Source organism: Lemur catta, chromosome 4, assembly GCF_020740605.2.
Source record: "Lemur catta isolate mLemCat1 chromosome 4, mLemCat1.pri, whole genome shotgun sequence".
Lineage (NCBI taxonomy): Eukaryota > Metazoa > Chordata > Mammalia > Primates > Lemuridae > Lemur > Lemur catta.
Genome location: NC_059131.1, coordinates 13,339,434 through 13,357,732, shown reverse-complemented (window position 1 = coordinate 13,357,732; position 18,299 = coordinate 13,339,434). Strand labels below are relative to the sequence as shown.

Here is an 18,299-nt window from a genome sequence, read left to right as displayed (position 1 = left end):
TCTCCATGACTATCTCCCTAGGTCAGGGATCATAACCCTCCCACCTCCCCCAAAAACTCAGCAGAAGCTCCTCTAGAGAGCCCCAGTGCCAGTACATTAGAGATCCGTGAAGGCCAGGATCCAGTCTCAAAGGTGTACAGGAGTCATTCAGCAGCAACTCTGGGGCAAAGGCAGGGAATGCAGTCGTGTGAATCTGGACCCACTTAAGCCCCCCAGGAAACCAGTGACTCCTCTTGTACCCAGCTCAGGGACCAGAGCCCCCGGTGTTCCAGAGAGACAGCAGGGAGAGGTTGGGCTGGGGTCAGCTAGAGGTCAGCTCTGGGAGATGAGAAGTCAGAAGGGTACAGGAACCTTGAGTAAGGCCTAGGCAGTGAATTTTTCACGGCCGGAACCCTGGCTCCTTTTAGATTCCAGACTCCACCTGAACCAGCTCCTTGACTCAGAGTCCCTGGAGCTGACGACTTTACAGCTTGCCTGGCATTCTTGTGCCACTCTCTGAACTCTCTTCCATCTTAAAACGAATATGTGACAACGGAGTGCGACTACTCATTGGGGTAAATCCCAGAGAGTTCTGCGTCCCAGGAAAATAACTGTCTTAGCCTCCTTCCCTCACCATCTGATTTTTATACTGAACCCCAGAACCCAGGATCTGGGGTCAGCCATAGGCACTCGTGTGGTATATCATCACTCGCTTGTGTCGGTGACCCTGGTCCCCTGCACCAGGAACTAGCCAGCGCTGCTAGGTTGCCACCCTGGCCCTGAGCACGCTTGGATGTCCAGGGACTGTTCCACACTCGGGGTCCGCTGACTCTGGAAAGAGATTGTAGGAAGAGAGGCGACTCTGCCAGGCTCCGAAGTGCGCTGCAGCCCAATCTACGGGGACAGGATCCCAGCGCACAGAGGTCTTGCCCACCACCCCCACCTCCTCGGGAACAGGCTGTGTCCTCGCAGCGCAAGAATAAGACTTCGAAACGCGCGATTACAGCTCGCTCACATCTGCTAGAGGCTGTTTCCTCTAGCGCGCCAGGCATGCCCTTGTGGGCCTAAAATCACAGAAAGGATCGCGCGGGACTGAAGAAGAGGGGACGCAGGTCGGGAGAGGCCGGGGCCAAGCGAGCGCAGCTGCCAAAGTCGGTTGCCCCGGTCAGCAAAACTTTCTCTCTCAGTGCGCAGGCGCAGGGCTGGGTTGGGGGGGCGGGGAGGGAGGGGAGGAATCCTTAGGCAAGGGGCGGGGGGGGAGAGGGAGGGTGGTGGATTAAAATAAGTAGGCGGCTCGGTGCTAAGGGATGAGTGAGTCGGAGCTCGGCCTTTCCCCAGCACGTTCTCAGCCGCTCCAGGTTCAGACCCAGCCAGGGAGCCGCGAGCGAGGCTCACTGTCCCCGGCGGGCAGGACTCCGGGGCTGCTGAGCGCTCCCGCGTGTCGGGCGCCCGGAGTCCCCGCGGCCGGAGGGAGTCAGGACTCTAGAGCTCCGGGGGTGCCGGTGGGCTTCAGCGCCTCAGGCTTCCCGCGTCCCCTCGGCGAAAGCCCCAGTGACGTGCTCAGCCCCGGGACCGTCGCCGAACGAGGTAAGTGCAGCCCCGGGCGCCCGAGCTCAGTAAGGGGAACGCGGGCAGGACTCTCGGGTGCCTTGTCACTGCGCGGCGGGTGCCTTCTCTTTCTCAGTGTGTCCGAAGGACGCTCTTGCCAAACGAATGCTGCAGAATCTTTGCGAAAGTGAGAGCGGGATGGTTGGGGTTCCTACGGGCTCAGGGACTTCCCGCGCGGGGTCCTCGGCCTCTGACCTCGGGGGAGCGAGGGGGCGGGCCTCCGCCGCCCCTGCCGCCGGCGCGTAGCGCTCCGCGGAACCTGGGGCAAGGTGCCCGCGTCCTTCGGAAGTCAGGCTGTGGGCCCCCTTTAAGAAACTGGAGCAACTGCGGCGGGCACAAACTTTCCCGAGATGCGCTCCTAGCTCAGGCTGATTTACTTGCCTTACCGAGCTGACGAAAAAGGAGGGGAGAGTGAGTGGATGGCCACAGCCACGGCCGACCGCTCCGGGGACAGGTGCATGCCCCAGCCCGGTAGCGCTTTAGTGAGAGTTTGTCTTTTGAGGAGTTGCGCTCCGGTATGAGGCCGACTACACTTAGGCGCTCAAGACTGCGTGTCCGACTTCCACCTCGCACTCGCGCTCTGAATTAGGAATATTCTCTACAGGGTGATTGCTCTGTGTCCTCAAGGCCCAGAGCATAACCCTCTAATGGCCTGGTGCGAGGAGGCAACGCAGGAAGGGGTAGAGCACTGCTTCCAAGTTCGAGAGCCCCGCGCCGCAGTAGTGGAAACACTATGGAGCCTCAGTGTCTCAGGGCTGGGGACTGGAAGGGAAGAATTCTTTTACTCCCCGGACTGCCTCCTAATCCAGCCTTCAGGAAGGAAGGTAGAAACCTGCGGAAAGAGGGAAGGAGGTGAGGGGCTTCTTGCTAAACTAATTTCTCCCCGAAAATGTCTCTGATAAGAAGAATGAAAACCACTGTCCAGTCCTTTTTCAGCAACTCGGGCAGTAGCGAGGTAGGCTCTCAGAGCGTAAAGTAGTTGCGAGGGGTTCTTTGTTGCCATAATTTGCTAAATTTCATCCAAGCTAAGAGCTGCGCCTTGGCTCTTGGGAACGGAAACCACGTGCAAGGCTAGTCTCCCCTGTTCACAGCCTCTTAGGGAAGAGAAGGGCTGGAGGGGACGGGGAGCGACCGGTAGATAGATGTTCTAACTCAGGCTCCTCGAAGTAATTGCAGTTTCATTAAAATTGGGGAGAAGATCGCAGAGGACCCAGCGGGCATTTAAGTGCAGAGGAATGGCCGCCTAGCCGGTGGGTTTCTTAGATCTCGTTCGTTGGGAAAATGCTACACAAGTATTCGGTGCTGGTCAGTCCTCCCGATGGGGGTCCGGACGCCTGTCACCACTCGTGTTGGGGATTCGATGTCAAGGATGATTTTCTTGGGTTACTGCTGGGCTCCTCCAGGCGCACGCTCGTGGAGTTCGCTCCGTCCTCATTAATGCAAGCAGTTAACTTGCTCACGCTCAATTAGCCCCGAATAAACCACTTTAATAGACTTTGCACACTTCATTAATGCCCAGCATAAGGCTGGCGGCAGACCCGGGATTGGCGCTCCCTTGCGCGAGTCCGGGACGCCAGAGCCTGTGCGGCGGCGCAGGGACCTGGAATCCAGAGCGCGAATTGCCTTTCCTGTGCGTAGTTGGGATCCTTACTCGCACCTTTTAGGTCCAGAAGCCCGAGCTCCTTGCGGAGTGGATGCCTGGCCTGGGGAGATGTTATCTTTCTTGAGTTTAAAGATCGAAAGCATTTGCACTGGGGATCCGGGGTGAGGGAAACAGGAGCCGAAGGGGCCAACGTTCGCTCATCTTCTCCGGCAGGAGAAGCCAGTGTGAGGCTGTGTTTTTTTCTTAGCTGACCGCCTGAAACCGGATCGTGCTTTCGGCCCATTTTGAGACTAGTGTAAAGAGCCACGTCTCGAACGAATTTCGTCCCCAACAAAGTCGTTGGCGGGAGCCCGGGGAGTCCTGGCCTCGGAATGCGGCAGAAAATAAGAAACTGGCTGGGCCGCTGAGGAAAATAAATGTAGTGTTGGGAGAAATAAGATCGGGCAGATAGCCCGGAGAGGTTGGCTCCCAAGAGCCATGGGAGCTGCGAGCTCCCCTGGCCCCCTACGGAGCCCAAGGCCGCTCCGGTCTTCTCCGCTTCTAGGCGGAAGGCGATAAAAGGCCTGGTGAGTTTGGTGGATTCTCCCACCCGGGCACGGGGCGGGTTCCGCCGGTGTGCAGCCCAGAAGCCCGCCGCCACGGCCACTGGCCTGGCCTTCCATAGGGCAAGCACCCGGAGGAGCAAGCGGAGGCCTCCGCGTCGCCAGGCGGGCTGCGGTGACCAGGAGATAAGGATCTGATTTCCCGCGCCCGGAGGGAAGCAGAGGTGACAACAAATCAAAGAGCGCCCAACTCACCTAAATCCGGGCCGACCTTTGAAGTTGGCGAGTCTTCTCCTCCTCCCCCTTCCCCAACCCAAACGAGTCCCGGCTCCCTCTCTGGCCCAATTCGTATTTTGCTTTGCTTTGTCTCAGAGCTCCGGGATGGTCTTGGTTTGTCCCTGGCACGACCTGTGCTGGAGCAGTAAAGATTAGTGCGGAGGCCAGGGCTCTACGGGCAACGCCAGCGCTGTAGCTCCAGGGTCCGGGTCACCGCAGATACGTACCTCCCATAGCCCTGAGGCTGAATTAATTGCAGTAGTCATTTAGTTTTCACCCGATTGCTAATTTAACCTGGGCTGGCAAGTCTCAGCCCGTCTATGGTGTTTGTATATGGCACCCCCAGCAAGGCCTTTTTCCTTAGGGTGCACCACATAGCCAGCGACCCTCCTGCCAGCTTCCAAAGAAAAAGATTTTCTGGGTCAAGATTGTCCTCACTCCTGGGAATAGGCGCTGCACATCCCTAGATAGGGGTGGGCATTTAGAGCCTTGCTTGCAGCAAAAGGCAGAGGAGTGTACCCTGGGCCTAGCCCTGGACCAAAGGTCTGCAAGTCCTAGGGAGGGGGCGCTCTGAACTGGGGAGCCAAGCAGGGACCTGCACATCCCAGGGCAGAATTATTATTCCAGGTTAGAGGAGAGGACTGAGGAAGAGAAGGAGAGGAATTAGCAGTAAAGGAAGAAGTCAGCAGCAGGGGATTGAGACTGGGGAAGGAGAAGGGAGTTCCAAGGACCCTGCACTGACAATGACTTCTTGAGTAGCCCTAAGCTCAGAGCCAGAAGTTCAGCCTTTGGGCCTCCAGAGGCTCCCTGCTACTTTAGACTTTCCTCTTCTCTGCCCTTTCCTCCACTGGACAGGCTTGAGTTAGGAGTGTCTGGAAAAGGTAGAGGTAAAAGTCCTCTTTGCGGAGCCCAGACCTTTCCATGGAGTCTGGAAACCATGGCCAAAGGGGGCCAAGAGATGCCAGTCCCTGGTCACTTCAGTGTGACTTCCCTCTGACCTTGCTCAAGCTCCCTGACCTTGGAGTTGGAGGGTGCATAGACCAGGGCAACAGAGGCCTGACCTCAGTGCTCTTGCCCATAGTCACATCCACCTGCCCAGGGCTCACCTACATTCTGACAGCTTAAAGACCCTGCTCTCCTTTCCTGTGGGGGAGTGTGGGTGCCAAAGCCCCCCTGTATGTGAGTGCAGATGTTTGACTGAGTGATTAAATGATCATGGGTGTCAGCACCCTCCTTGAAACAAAAGCAATCCCCAAAGACTATGGTAGGGAGTCAGTCTACAAGCAACTGCAGAGAGGGTAATGCCAATAGAGTTCGCTAATAGTAAGGCAGGAAAGCAAATATGAGGTCAAAGTTGAGAGTTTTGAGAAAGATGACACGACTTCTTTGGCTTCTGGAAGCCAAACTGAAGGTCAGCCAGAAGACCTTAACATGCAGGAGCCAGGAGGGGTGTGAATTGTGTGCATGTGTGTGTGTTGTCTGTGAAGCTCTTCATGGATGCAACGTAATCCCCTGTGTGTGTGCGTGTGTGTGTGTGTGTGTGTGTGTGTGTGTGTGTGTGATGGTCTCTGCATTTTGTAGCCAGTGTTGTGCCGTAAAACACTGGTTGTCATAGTTTATCTTTGCCCTCGGCTATCAAGTGTACTTCAGAATGTGTGAATCTGTGTTTATCTGTCAGTGTGCATTTCTGTGTTTGTTTATCTGCACATGAACGTGTGTGTGTTTCCCAACTCCTGTTATTTTTGTAGGGAAGTATAATTCTGTGTTGACCCAGGCTTGCCTGGCTGTCGGTTTCTACATGCCAGTTTTCCTGCACTTGTGCCTTTCTCAGTGTCCTGTATATAGTGGGCCCTTATTTTAAGTTGGTTGCTTTGCATAGAATTTAGTTTCCTATTGGTTTCTTTATAAAGCTGTGTGTCTCTGCCCTCAGAGGGGTCCCTCAGACTAGGGAGGGTTTGGAAAAGAGGGCTCCCGGGCATCCTATGTTCCCATCTTCCTTGTGAGGGCAGTGGGTTCCCTGGGTGGGGTCTTAGACTCTGCAGCTCCTGAGTTGGGAGGAGGAGAGGGTGTGGCTGAGCTGGAATTCAGGAGGAAGGTGACCTACCCTGAACTTCTCTTTTCCTCTACCCCTCCCTTCTTCCTTTCTTTGCAGATCGAAATTGAGAACCCACTGCAGCTACCACAATGGGCAGCAAAACCTTGCCAGCTCCAGTGCCCATCCACCCATCCCTGCAGCTCACCAACTATTCCTTCCTTCAGGCAGTGAACGGCCTGCCCACAGTGCCCTCGGACCACCTGCCCAACCTGTACGGTTTCAGCGCGTTGCATGCTGTGCACCTGCACCAGTGGACGCTGGGCTACCCCGCCGTGCACTTGCCGCGCTCCTCTTTCTCCAAAGTGCCCGGTGCTGTGTCCAGCCTGGTGGACGCGCGCTTCCAGCTGCCGGCCTTTCCCTGGTTTCCTCATGTCATCCAGCCCAAGCCCGAGATAACCGCTGGAGGCAGCGGTCCAGCGCTCAAGACCAAACCGCGCTTTGATTTCGCCAACCTGGCCTTGGCTGCCACGCAAGAAGATCCGTCCAAACTTGGCCGCGGAGAGGGCCCCGGTTCCCCCACGGGTGGGCTGGGCGCCCTCCTGGATGTGACCAAGCTGTCTCCAGAAAAGAAGCCCACGAGGGGACGTCTGCCTTCCAAGACCAAGAAGGAGTTCGTTTGCAAGTTCTGTGGCCGCCACTTCACCAAGTCCTACAACTTACTGATCCACGAGCGGACGCACACTGACGAGCGGCCCTACACCTGTGACATCTGCCACAAAGCCTTCCGGAGGCAAGACCACCTACGGGACCACAGGTGCGGCACTGTGGGTGGCCCAAGGGGAAGCTCACAGACTGCTCCTGGCCTCACTTTCCTCCTCCCTAATGAGATTCATGAGACCCCCTACTGGCTCCAAGTCTCCCAGCTTCTGGGAATTCCTTAAAATCAGAAAGAAACCATAGGAAGCTCAGGGATAGGTTTTGGAGCCTGAGCAGAGAAAATGTTGGGATGAATTGTACCTAAGTCTAAGTCAGGTGTCCTTGAGCTCCAGGCAAGCACAGGATCTCCTCAGCCCCTAGTTCCTATATCCTCAGGGCTGTCCAAGAGAAGTTTCTGAGATGAAGGAAAACATGACATGTGACGCGTGAAAATTAAGTACTTGAAATGTGCAACTACTGCGCCTAAGAAACTGAAGTCGTAGTTTTATTTACTTTTAAGTAATTTTAATTTTAATAACCACATATGCTAATGGCCACCCTCTGGACAGCACAGTTCTAGCAAATTGTCCCACCCCAGCTCCCCCCGACTCACCTTCACGGTTGACCAGGTGTGAGAAGGAAGCTGAGCTTGCCCCTCCTCCTCAGGACGGCGGGTGGGCTGTTTGGCTGGACTTGTTTACCGATCAGACTTGCCCAAGCTTCTCCTTCACCTCCCCCCTCCAGCCAGAAACTCAGCATTTTGCCCCATCTGCACTTGGCACCCCACACTCCCCTTTTCCTGTGAGGGAAAGCTCCTCAGAAGAGTGGGAGGGGATCTTGGGCAACCGTTTATAGCACTGAATCATTTTGCAAGGATTAACTCTCTGTTTCTGCCTTCAGATATATTCACTCCAAAGAGAAGCCTTTCAAGTGTCAAGAGTGCGGGAAAGGATTCTGCCAGTCCAGGACTCTGGCTGTCCACAAGACGCTACACTCACAGGTGAAGGAGCTCAAAACCTCCAAGATTAAATGCTAGAGTCTCTGGGTCACCAGGACCCTGGGCCTGAAGGCGACTCCTCCTCCAGAAGGACCTCCTCCAAAGGGATGGAAGCCTGAAGGCGACTCTGGCGGACAGCAGGAGAGGCGCTCGGGGACCTTCCCCTACCCCAACATTGTCCCCTGGGTCCCTGGCGCACGCGGCACTCCACAACCCAGCCCGGGGCCGTGACCCCGACCGCCCCAGCGGCTCCCCCAGGACGCGGCTAAACTCTTGGCCAAAAGGCGGTACTCAAGTGGCACAGGGGAAACTTCATTAAAATAAGAAAGAAAGCTCCGCGGAGCCGCAGAGGCGCCTCTCCCAGAAGTATTACTTTTTCTATGGTTATTTTGTACGTTTTCTTTATTATTTTTTCCTTTGACCATATAAGCTTGTAACTCTGACTGCGGAAAGAGAGGAGAGAGGAAAAGAAGTTCTGCTCCCTGGCAGCTTCCAACCTTTCTTCCCGTCCCCATCCCCACCCCGGGAGCCTGCAAAAGTGTAATCCTTGTATCTGCTTCAGCCGCCCAGCCCGGCGACATCGGACCGGGAGTGTCCTGTCCCAGCTCCCGCCGCGCAGCGGCCGTGGGCTCCCGGACTCGGACCGCAGGGCCGGGACCTCGGGCATGCGGGCAGGAGGGGGCCCTGTCCGCGGCTCCCCTGCTCCGCCGCCGCGACCCCATGAGGGAGCCGTCGGCCAGGAGCCGGGCGTTGTATTGCGATTGGCACTTTATGCTGACCATCGGTAACGGACATTTATCACTGGAGATTTTTTTTAAGTATTAAATAAACGATTATTTTACAGGCATTGCAGGATGGGTAATTTCCCTCTCAAATACTGGAAGCCGGGCTGCTCCTTTCTTTGAAAGGTGCAGATTTCTCTGCTATACTCCAGCCTGTCCCATTCCCCCCACCGCGGAGTAGGAGGACGGGGCTGGGATGGATGGAGAAACCCCCTCTCTCCCAGTGTCGGTCTGCCTCTGCCCCACCACGTATTTATTTTCTTGCTTCTCCGCCTCAATGTTAGGGTCTCAGTCTCCCCACTCCTCACCTCCAAAGGGCTTTGAGTGTATTAGAGAAGCTGAGCCTGAGGCCAGCACACTGGCCGCGAGAAATGCCTGCATCTCCGAGTGGAGTGCTATGGTCGCTTAGGGTCCGCTAAGGGAACAGAATATCACCCCTGTCCCCCTCCCCGCCCCCACCGGCCTCTGCTTGGGGTGTTAAAGACTTGCCCTCACGGAGCCTCAGAACAGCACTGTCCCCCCTTCTCCCGGTCCCAACACCCAGTTGCAAATACACAATCAGCGCTGCCTCCCCAAAGCCTCTCTCTCCCTCCCTTGAGATCCCCTAGACACAGTTCTATGGTTGGGGTTTGTCCCCCGGTCTGGATCCTGGCTTCACAACGACGAAGATTCCCTACAGTTTTAAAGCCTTGTCGGGAATGGCGGGGGCGGGCGCCCTGGGAGGCCGGGGACGCTGCGAAGAGAAATCTGAGTCCACCCTCCGCAAATAGAACCTTCCCCGGGGCGTCTAGTTTTCCCACAATTGGAGGCCCGGCCGCTGGGGCTCTCCTGCTTGGGGCGAGGCGGGGCTCCCCCATCCAGCGCCCTGACAGCGGGAACGCGCAGGCGGTGGCGCCCGTGGCCTTGCCCAAGCCCAGCGCGGCCGCCCGGTCTTCAGCGCCGGGGGGCGCAGCGGCCGTGGAGGCGACTTGGCCGAGCCTCCCTGCAGCAGGGACCAAAAATCCCTGCCTCGCGCACAGCCCTGCGGGCTGAGAAAGCGGGCCGGGGCTGCAGGAGTTAAAACGCTCTCGCCTTTCACTGCCCTGCGGGTCCCCACCTCCTCTGGGAATGCTCCCAGGCCCAGCTCGGGCGAGAACTCCTCGGCCGGGACCCCAGTTTGACACTGTGGCGGGGCGTGCCAGCGCGGAGGAGCCTCGCCCTCCGCGTTCAGAGTCGCGCTGCCCCCTGCTGGCCAGGCCTGGAGGGGCGGCCTGAGACTCGGTGCACCTCACTGTTTCCTGCCAACAACCCCGGGAAACTCCGCTTCGCTTCGATCCTGGCTGCCTCTCATCTATGAGCATATCTGGCCTCGCCCCCAAAACCATGACTGGCCCGTGGCCCACTACGAAAGAGGGGCAGGGCGCTGCTGGGTCTAGACTGGCCTGAGGGATCTCCACTTGTCGGGCAAGATCCCAATCCCTCTGCCACCTGGGTCCACAGGACACGGCCCAGAAGAGAATGAAGTCCTCCTCCCAGAGGTTTGGGACCTCTGGGTGTGTGGAAGGAGGGCCTAGTCAGTAGGTTCTGGGCGTCGATAGCCTGGGTCCAAGCAGCACAGGCGGTAGTGTGGTCTGCGCTTGGCCATGGCTGGTGCTAGGGCTAACAGCCGGGGCCACATTGGTTCCTTTATGAGGCCCTGTGAGGTTGGGGGTTGTGGTTGTTTCAAGAGAGACAAGTGCGTGGATACACACACACACACACACACACACACACACACAGCCGCTGAGAATGGCTTTGGGCACAGCGGAGGGCCTGAGAAAAGAGAGCCCTCCCTAGTCCCTTTGCTCTTTCTGGGATTCTATCTTTCCTGGATGGACAACCACTAGTGTCCCTTCGCCCCTCACATCCCTCCACGTTCCAGGACACACAGACCCTCTGCAGCTCACCAGGCCGCAGGACATCAAAAATGCTGTGAAATGGGAAGGTTTGCCAGCGGTGTTTATCCTTTCTGATCCATTCCACCTCCAGCATCATGAATCCAGACCACACCCTAGGCCCTGCAAAGGATAGACTTTCAATATCAAGTGTGCATCCTCCAAAGAATGGATTTCCAGTGCAGAGTTTTCAATGGAGGGCAGGGATTGGGGCAGGGTGCTGCCTGGGGACCCCCAGCTCCCTCAGAATGCCTTGGCTTGCTCCCCCAACGGTTGATGTCATCCTGATGGACACACAAACCACTTCTCAGTGTAGCTCGCTGCAGTGATTCACAGATTGTGTAGAAACAGCAACTGCAGGTGGAAAGGCAGGCGGGGCCCTGAGCGACCAGACCCCTTGCAGGCAACAATTCCCAGGCAATGTGGTTGGATATCTACGTGGTGTCCCAGTTTACTGCTCATACTCAGTGTGGGTCACACAAAAAGTGCAATTGAGGGCTGCCTGCCCCAACTCTTTTCCCATACATCCCCAGACAGCCGCAGCTTTCCTCGCCTCTCCCCATCCTACTGCCCCACCACAAAAAGCTTCTTTAGTCCTAGCGTCTGTCTCTGGCGCCCAGCGTGGCTGGGGCCAGTTTTCAGGAGTGAAAGAGGCCGGCCAGGTGGCATCTGGAGTTCAGCTGGGGTCCTTCCCAAAGCTCTGGGCCGATGGTTTGTGTGCACGGGTGGGGTAGCTAGCCGGCCTCGGCCTGACTTCTACGCAGGACGAGTAGAAGGCACAAGAGACCCTAGGAGCAGCCTGGAGCTGCCAGGTGCTTGCTCTGGGACTCTTCCCAGAAGAGTGACCCCTGGATAAAGAACAGCCTGCAGGGGCTTCCTCCTAGGAGAAAGAGGTTCAGGTTCCACCTCCTTCTTCCAGCATGTGGTTAGGGGTGGGGTCGCACTAAAGAATGCTTTCCTGTGTACCTCCTTGCCGCTGATTAATTCACTGCTCACATGTGTGGGGGGATAAGGTACGCAGTAGAATGGTCTGGAGCTCCTTGATGTTACCTCAGCTCCACGAACGTGGGACCTGTGATATCCTAAGGCCCCTGGAATCTTGGTATTCCGAGAGCTGGCTCAAAGGCGTCGCGTCCCACTTCCCAGAGCACTGCGGTGCTGTGACGTCACGGCTTCCTCCAGCGGACACAGTGACGTCACCCAGGCGTCCAGCTACAGCGCCAGGGCTCCCCGGTGTCTACCACGGCATTCCAGTTACGTAGCTTTATGACGTCACAGATGGGTCCCTCCTAAAGCGAGAATACCCACACTTCCCGACCCCGCCCCACGAATCCTGCCCCCGGAGATCCCACGAATCGGTTGGTCCCCAGCGACAGGATCCGCAGGCCCGAAGCGCTGGCAGGTGTCCTGGGTGAAGGGCGGCGCCCGGCAGCGTCCTTTTCCCGACTCTGCTGGTTTAGAACTGTCTCCCCGCAGCAGAGTTCCGGCGCACCGGCGACCGCGGCATACTGGCCCCGCCCACTCGGCCCCGCCCCACCACGCACCTCCCTGCCCACCGCGCACGCGCCCGCGCAGGCGCAGAAGGAACTCGCTGGCCAGTGGCGCCGGTGCTGCAGAACGGTCGCTCGCGCTGTTGTTGGGGATTCGCAGTCCAGTTGTGTGTTCTGCGTTCAGGGATCCCAGACTCAGGGGGGACACTGACCTGGTGGGCACATCCAGTCATTGGCGTATGTGAGCGGTAGAGATGCAGACAGGAAGAGGGTGCTCTGGATTAGTGCGGACTGGAGACCCTGGGCTTGGAGTCCCTTGGCTCGGAGCGTCCAGGCCAACGCGGCCCTCCGGTCCGAGGCGGCACGGGTGGTGCGCGGAGCCGTGGTCAGAAAGGCCGCTGCGATTCCAGCCCGTCTCTGAGGCAGAGATATCAACCCCCAGCCAGGCAGAATGCCTTGATCTCCCACTCCACCCGTTCGTCCCGACTTTCTGGCCAGTCTCTAGAGCCAAACTGGTGGTTAGGCCCAGCCTGTATGTTTCAGATGAAAAATTCGCGACGGACATGAAACACTAGTTTGGGGTCAAACCTCATGTCAGTGGCAGAAGAAGGATTAAAAGCTGTGTTTTGTTTGTGGCAAGGGCCAGAAGACCCAGTTCTAGGTTTTACACACACACACACACACACACACACACACACACACACACACGCGCGCGCGCGTGCGCTTTGGGCAAGTCCATGCACTTCTCTGAGCCTCAGTTTTTCTTCCTCTCATGGGGAGAGTGCTCTTCCCACCTACCTCATGCAGCTGATGAAGGGATCAGAGTCACACATTTTGTCTATCGTGTATTCATTACTTGGACCAAAAACTGGGCCCTAATATGTTGTAGAATAGCTGCATTAGAAATGCTTCTCACAGCATTCTGAAGTAGCCTGCCTCCCAAGCTGCCTTATTTCTAGGAGTCTCCCTGCATTGTCACTTTATCATAACGCTGGGATCCTGAAATGGGATAAGAGAGGGAGATGATCACTTAGGATAGTGGTCTTCTTAAAACCTCTGGGAAAACTTGAAAGAACCCTTTTTCAATTCCATGGGGACCAAGTGGACTAATCAATTCACAAATTATTATGCTTGGTTGAGAAAGGGTGTCAGGGCCCAATGTAAGCGCTCTATTCACCACTGGTTTGTGGAACCCAGGGAGTCAAAGTGACCTGGGGCAGACTGAGTTGTGGGGCAGAGGAAGAGGCCTGTGTATGTGGCAAGTGTGACTGCATAGGTAGGGAGATGCTCAAAGACTGGCCTGCAGAGTGAAAGACCCCCCTGTGGATCTGTGCTTTCTTTCTTTTTTTTTTTTTGAGACAGAGACTCACTCTATTGCCCGGGCTAGAGTGAGTGCCGTGGCATCAGCCTAGCTCACAGCAACCTCAAACTCCTGGGCTTAAGCGATCCTACTGCCTCAGCCTCCCGAGTAGCTGGGACTACAGGCATGTGCCACCATGCCCGGCTAATTTTTTCTCTATATATATTTTTTTAGTTGTCCAGATAATTTTTATTTCTATTTTTAGTAGAGACGGGGTCTTGCTCAGGCTGGTCTTGAACTGCTGACTTCAAGCAATCCACCCGCCTCAGCCTCCCAGAGGGCTAGGATTACAGGCATGAGCCACCGCGCCCGGCTGCTTTCTTTGACTTGTGCTAGAGCATCCCAGCCTAAAGCAGAGGTGGTCACACAATACTCTTCTGTGGAGACATCTGCAGGAATGCTCTTCTCAACCAGTCACCCCAGTTCTGGCTATTTGGTGCCATTCTCTGAAATTTTTCCTGGCCAATGCTACTTCCACATCCAGTGATGAGACTATAGAAGGACTGAACCAGAAAAGTGGGAGGAATGGTTGAATGGGTTGAGAGTTTTTGTTTCTCTTTTCCAATCACTGACTGAGCTGGCTCTCTGCAGCTCAGCTGTCTCTGGGGATGTATAAAGCATAATTAATTCAGTTTAAATGTTTGGTTTGAACTCTTTTGCTAGTGAGATAAGATAAGAAGTTTTTGTCTTGACAAGGGAAAGGATAGATTGCTTTCTGTCATTTGCTTGGAGCCTGTAGGTAGATGGTGACATGGGATGAGAAACTATAGGGGACATGGAAGAAAGCCAGCAGAGATGGGGCAGGAATGGCCGCTAGACTCTACCTCTCCGACAACCAGAGAGAGAAAATGAGCATCCAGAGAATTTCTGTCTTGCCTAAAATATTAAGATTTATTTCGGAGGCTGGTCCACTTCTTATTAACCTGGCTCAAAAGCTGAATGTGTTTGTGAGACAGAGCTGGGAATTGCTTCAGTATCTCACAGTATCTCTGTAGGTCTGCAGAGGCCAAGAACCAGGGCAGGTGTGGTCCTGTAGCTATCAGAAAAAATCTTTATGGCATTGTCATTGGAGAGATCAGCCAACACTGAAATTAAAGGGATTCATGTATCTATGAGGTCTATATTTTTAATTAAAAGGTTCATATCTTCTATATTCTTTTTGATTTTTTGATTTCTTTGCCTGTTATTCCTAACTTTGATATTTTGATATTATGTATTAAAACTCCCACCATGATGGTGGAACTATCATTTTCTTATTGCAGTTCTATCAAACATACCTACACATACACATATATAATATATAAATTATGCATATATATGCATGTATATACATATATAACTGTTTAATCTATTTACATTGGTTGTGATAACATATATATTGCTATTAGCTTCTACCATTTCATTTTATGTTTCTAGTTGTCCAACTGTTTTGACAACCCTTTCCTGACTTCTTCTGATTAAAATGTTTAACATATTTACTTGGTTTAAGGTCTCAAGTTCATCTATGACATCATTCAATTCCTTAATAATATAATGAGTACGCTAACTTTAGTCACACCTGGCAAGATCCCAGTTGACATGTTACCCTTCTCACCACTCCTGGGCCTCAGCTGCTCACCTAAGGAGCATTGGTTCCTTTGCACTTTAGGTAGCTGCTGGGAAGACCCGTGTATCCATGAGTGAGCCTGGCTCTGTTTATGTTTGACAGTCAGCAGTACTCCTAGGGACTCCTCAGTGTGGTGGCTGGAACAATGGCAGTGGCTGGGGCTTCACCTCCATGGGAAAGGTGTGAGGCATTGTTAGGGTTTCTCCAGCCAGGAAGCCAGGTAAACTTTTGCCCCTAGCAAAGGAAAACTTTTATTCAGTTGTCATAAGTATGTATTTAACTGGGCCCGAGAGGATTGGAAGTGCTGGGGGCGGGCATTCCGTTGTAACACATTCCCCCAGCTTTCCCCCCAAATAATTTAAATATTTCCAAACATACTGAAAATTGAAAGAATTTTATAGTGAACACCCAATTACCCACCATTTAAATTCCACAATTAACATTTTCCTATACATGCTTTGTTACACATCCATCTGTCAATCCATCCTTCCAACTTTTTAAAAATAAAAATTTACAAACATACAGAATAATTGAGGAAATAGGACAGGGAACACCCTCAGATCTTCCTCACAGAGTCAATAATTGACAATGCTTTAGTAAATTTGTTTCCCTTTCTATCTTTCTAAACCATTCGATATTGTTCCACACTTCATATATTTCATCCCTAAATACTTCAGCACACGGCTCTTAGGAATAAAGACATTATTGTACATAACCGCATTGTTATTACACTGAAGAAAATTAATAATTTTATAACATCTAATGTGATCAATTGTCCCATCTATATTCAAGTTTCTCCAAATTCCAATCTTTTGTATTTTTAAAAATCAGAATCCAATAAGTTCTTACATTGCTTTAGTCTTTAGCATCTTTTAATCTAGAACAGCCTCCTGTTTTTAAAATACTTTTTATTTTGAAATAATTATAGATTTATAGGAAATTGCAGATAATGCAGAAAGGTTCCATGTTCCCTGCACCTGGGTTCTCCCAATGGTTATGTCTTACATAATGATAGTACAATATCATAACCAGAAAATTGATGTTGACACAATGTATGTATGTAGTTCTATGGCATTTTTTCACATGTGTAGATTTTTGTAACCACCACTGTAATCAAGATATAGAACTATTTCATTAGCAGAAAGATCTGGTGTCAACATATTACCAGTTTGAGTAAAGTGCAAAAATCTAACCTCCCTTTATTCTCCTTGTTTATGACATAGTTTTCTTAAATATATCCTCTACATACATTGAAATACACATTAGACAATGTTATGCTTTTTTGCTTTGACCATAAAACATCATTTAGAGAATTCAAGAGGACAGGGAAAGTTTATTGTATTTTGCCATGTTTTTGCTTTTTCTGTTCTTCCTTCCTTCCTGATATTCAAGTTTCCTTCTGTTATCATTTCCTGTTTTGAGAACTTTTTAAAAAGCCATTCTTTCATGGTAGGTATGCTGGTGACAAATTCTTTTAGTTTTCCTTCATCTGAGAATGTCTTTATTTTTCATTCATTCCTGAAGGATAATTTCACCAATCCTGAAGGATAATTTCACCAAGAATTCTTGGCTGACAGTTATTTTCTTTCAGCACTTGAAAAATGTCGCTACTTCCTTCTGGCTTCCAGGGTTTCTGATGAGAAATCCACTGTCATTTGAACTGTTTTTCCCGTTTGTAAGGTGTTATTTTTCTCTTGCTGCTTTCATTATTTTCTTTGTCTTTAATTTTCAAAAGTTTGAGTATGATGTTTCTTGGTATGGATTTCTTTGAGCTTTTCCTCTTTGGGGTTTTCTCAAATTCTTAAATCTGTAGGTTTATGCCATTTTCCGTTTTTGAAAAATTTTCAGCCATTATTTCTTCAAATACTTTTCAGCTCCACTTTCTCCACTACTTCTTAGACTCCAGTGACACAAATGTTAGAATGTTATATTCTCACAGCTTTCTGAAACTCTGTTCACTCTTTTGTCAGCCTCTCTGTTGTTCAGGTTGAGGAATTTCTGTTGTCCTGTCATCGAGTTCACTGATTTTTTCCTTTGTCTCCTCCATTCTGCTGTTGAGCCTGTCCATTGGGCTTTTTAAAAATTTCAATCATTGTACTTTTTTAACTTCTAAAACTTCCATGTCGTTCTCCTTTATATATTCGATTTCTTTGAGACTTTTCATTTTTCATTTGTTTCAAGAGGTTGTAACTGAAGCATTTTTATGATGGCTGCTTTAAAATTCTTGTCAATAATTCCAACGTCTGTGTCATCTTGATATTGGTGTCTGTTAATTTTTTTTTCTCTTTCAAGTTAAGATTTTCCTGGTTCTTGACATAATGTATATAATTTTCAATCATATCCTTGAAATTTTTGGTATTATGTGATGAGACTCTGTATTTTATTTAAATCTGTTTTAGCAGGTCTCCTCTGACACTGTGCTGGTGGGGGGAGAAGAAAGTGCTGTTTTGCTACGTGAAGTCAAGGCTCCTCTCCAGGTCTCTGGTGACACTGCCCAGGCTGAGAGGGGGACAGGTGCTTTTTTACTGATTCCCTCATGACTTCCACTGGGGATAGGTAGTCTTGTTACCTCTGGGTGAAGGTGAGAGTTTGGCTGTCCAGTTAGTCTTCTCAGATACCACCTGCGTGGATGGGGAGGGGTACCTTGTTATAACTGGACAAAGATGGCTCCCCACTCAGTCTTTGCTAATGGGTAATCTGTGCCTTTTTGTATTTCTATCTTGTTGCATAAACGAGTGAGTATTGGCCTTACAGAAGTATACACTAAGTGATGGACAGATTTCTCTACAAATTTCTCCACAAATTCTTACTGCCTGGGGATGCTTCTCCTTTTATTATTCTGAGATAACCCTGGATGTCCACTCTAATGTATTATGGTGTTTTGAATTTCATAATTCACAATTGCCATTTTATGTTTTGATATAAAATGCTCTGGAGTGGTCTCTTATTATAAAAGCCTCCACTCTCCAACATTGGTATTTAGGGTCCCTGTGGATAAAAAAGAACAATTGATATTTTAGGGTAGTTGCAACCTCTTGAGTTTTGACACAGTAAAATTAAGTCTTTTATTATTTTGTTTACTAAAAGAATAAATCTAATGAATCTAGTGGCTGGGAATGTGGTTTTCTTTTTCTCTCTACTGTTTTTCCTGATTTTCAGATAATTTTTAGTATAAATTTATCCATGTAATTTTAAGCCTCATTAAATTTTTGGCAATGGAATTCAGGAATCTATTTAGATTTTTCTAAAATATTAGGTTAGTTTTCATCAGTGTAAAAATATTTTCTAAGGGGATAGAAATTTTTTCTCTTCTAAAATTGTGTCTATAGATTTATTAGTGTTGCCTTGGTCAGGAAGAGAAATAATTATCAAAGCAAAAACCTCTCTTTGGTTAATATTATTTATCAATTAA

General features: G+C 51.4%; 1 protein-coding gene across 1 annotated transcript; it reads left to right on the top strand.

Moving 5' to 3' along the window:
- The first annotated feature begins 1,257 nt into the window (after positions 1–1,257).
- On the top strand, positions 1,258–8,583 carry OSR1 (odd-skipped related transcription factor 1). The gene is made up of 3 exons (XM_045548862.1): positions 1,258–1,566; positions 6,161–6,857; positions 7,640–8,583. Exons 2-3 carry the CDS (start codon positions 6,193–6,195, stop codon positions 7,773–7,775), a joined length of 801 nt encoding a protein of 266 aa, XP_045404818.1. The 5' UTR covers positions 1,258–1,566; positions 6,161–6,192; the 3' UTR covers positions 7,776–8,583.
- Positions 8,584–18,299: the final 9,716 nt, after the last annotated feature.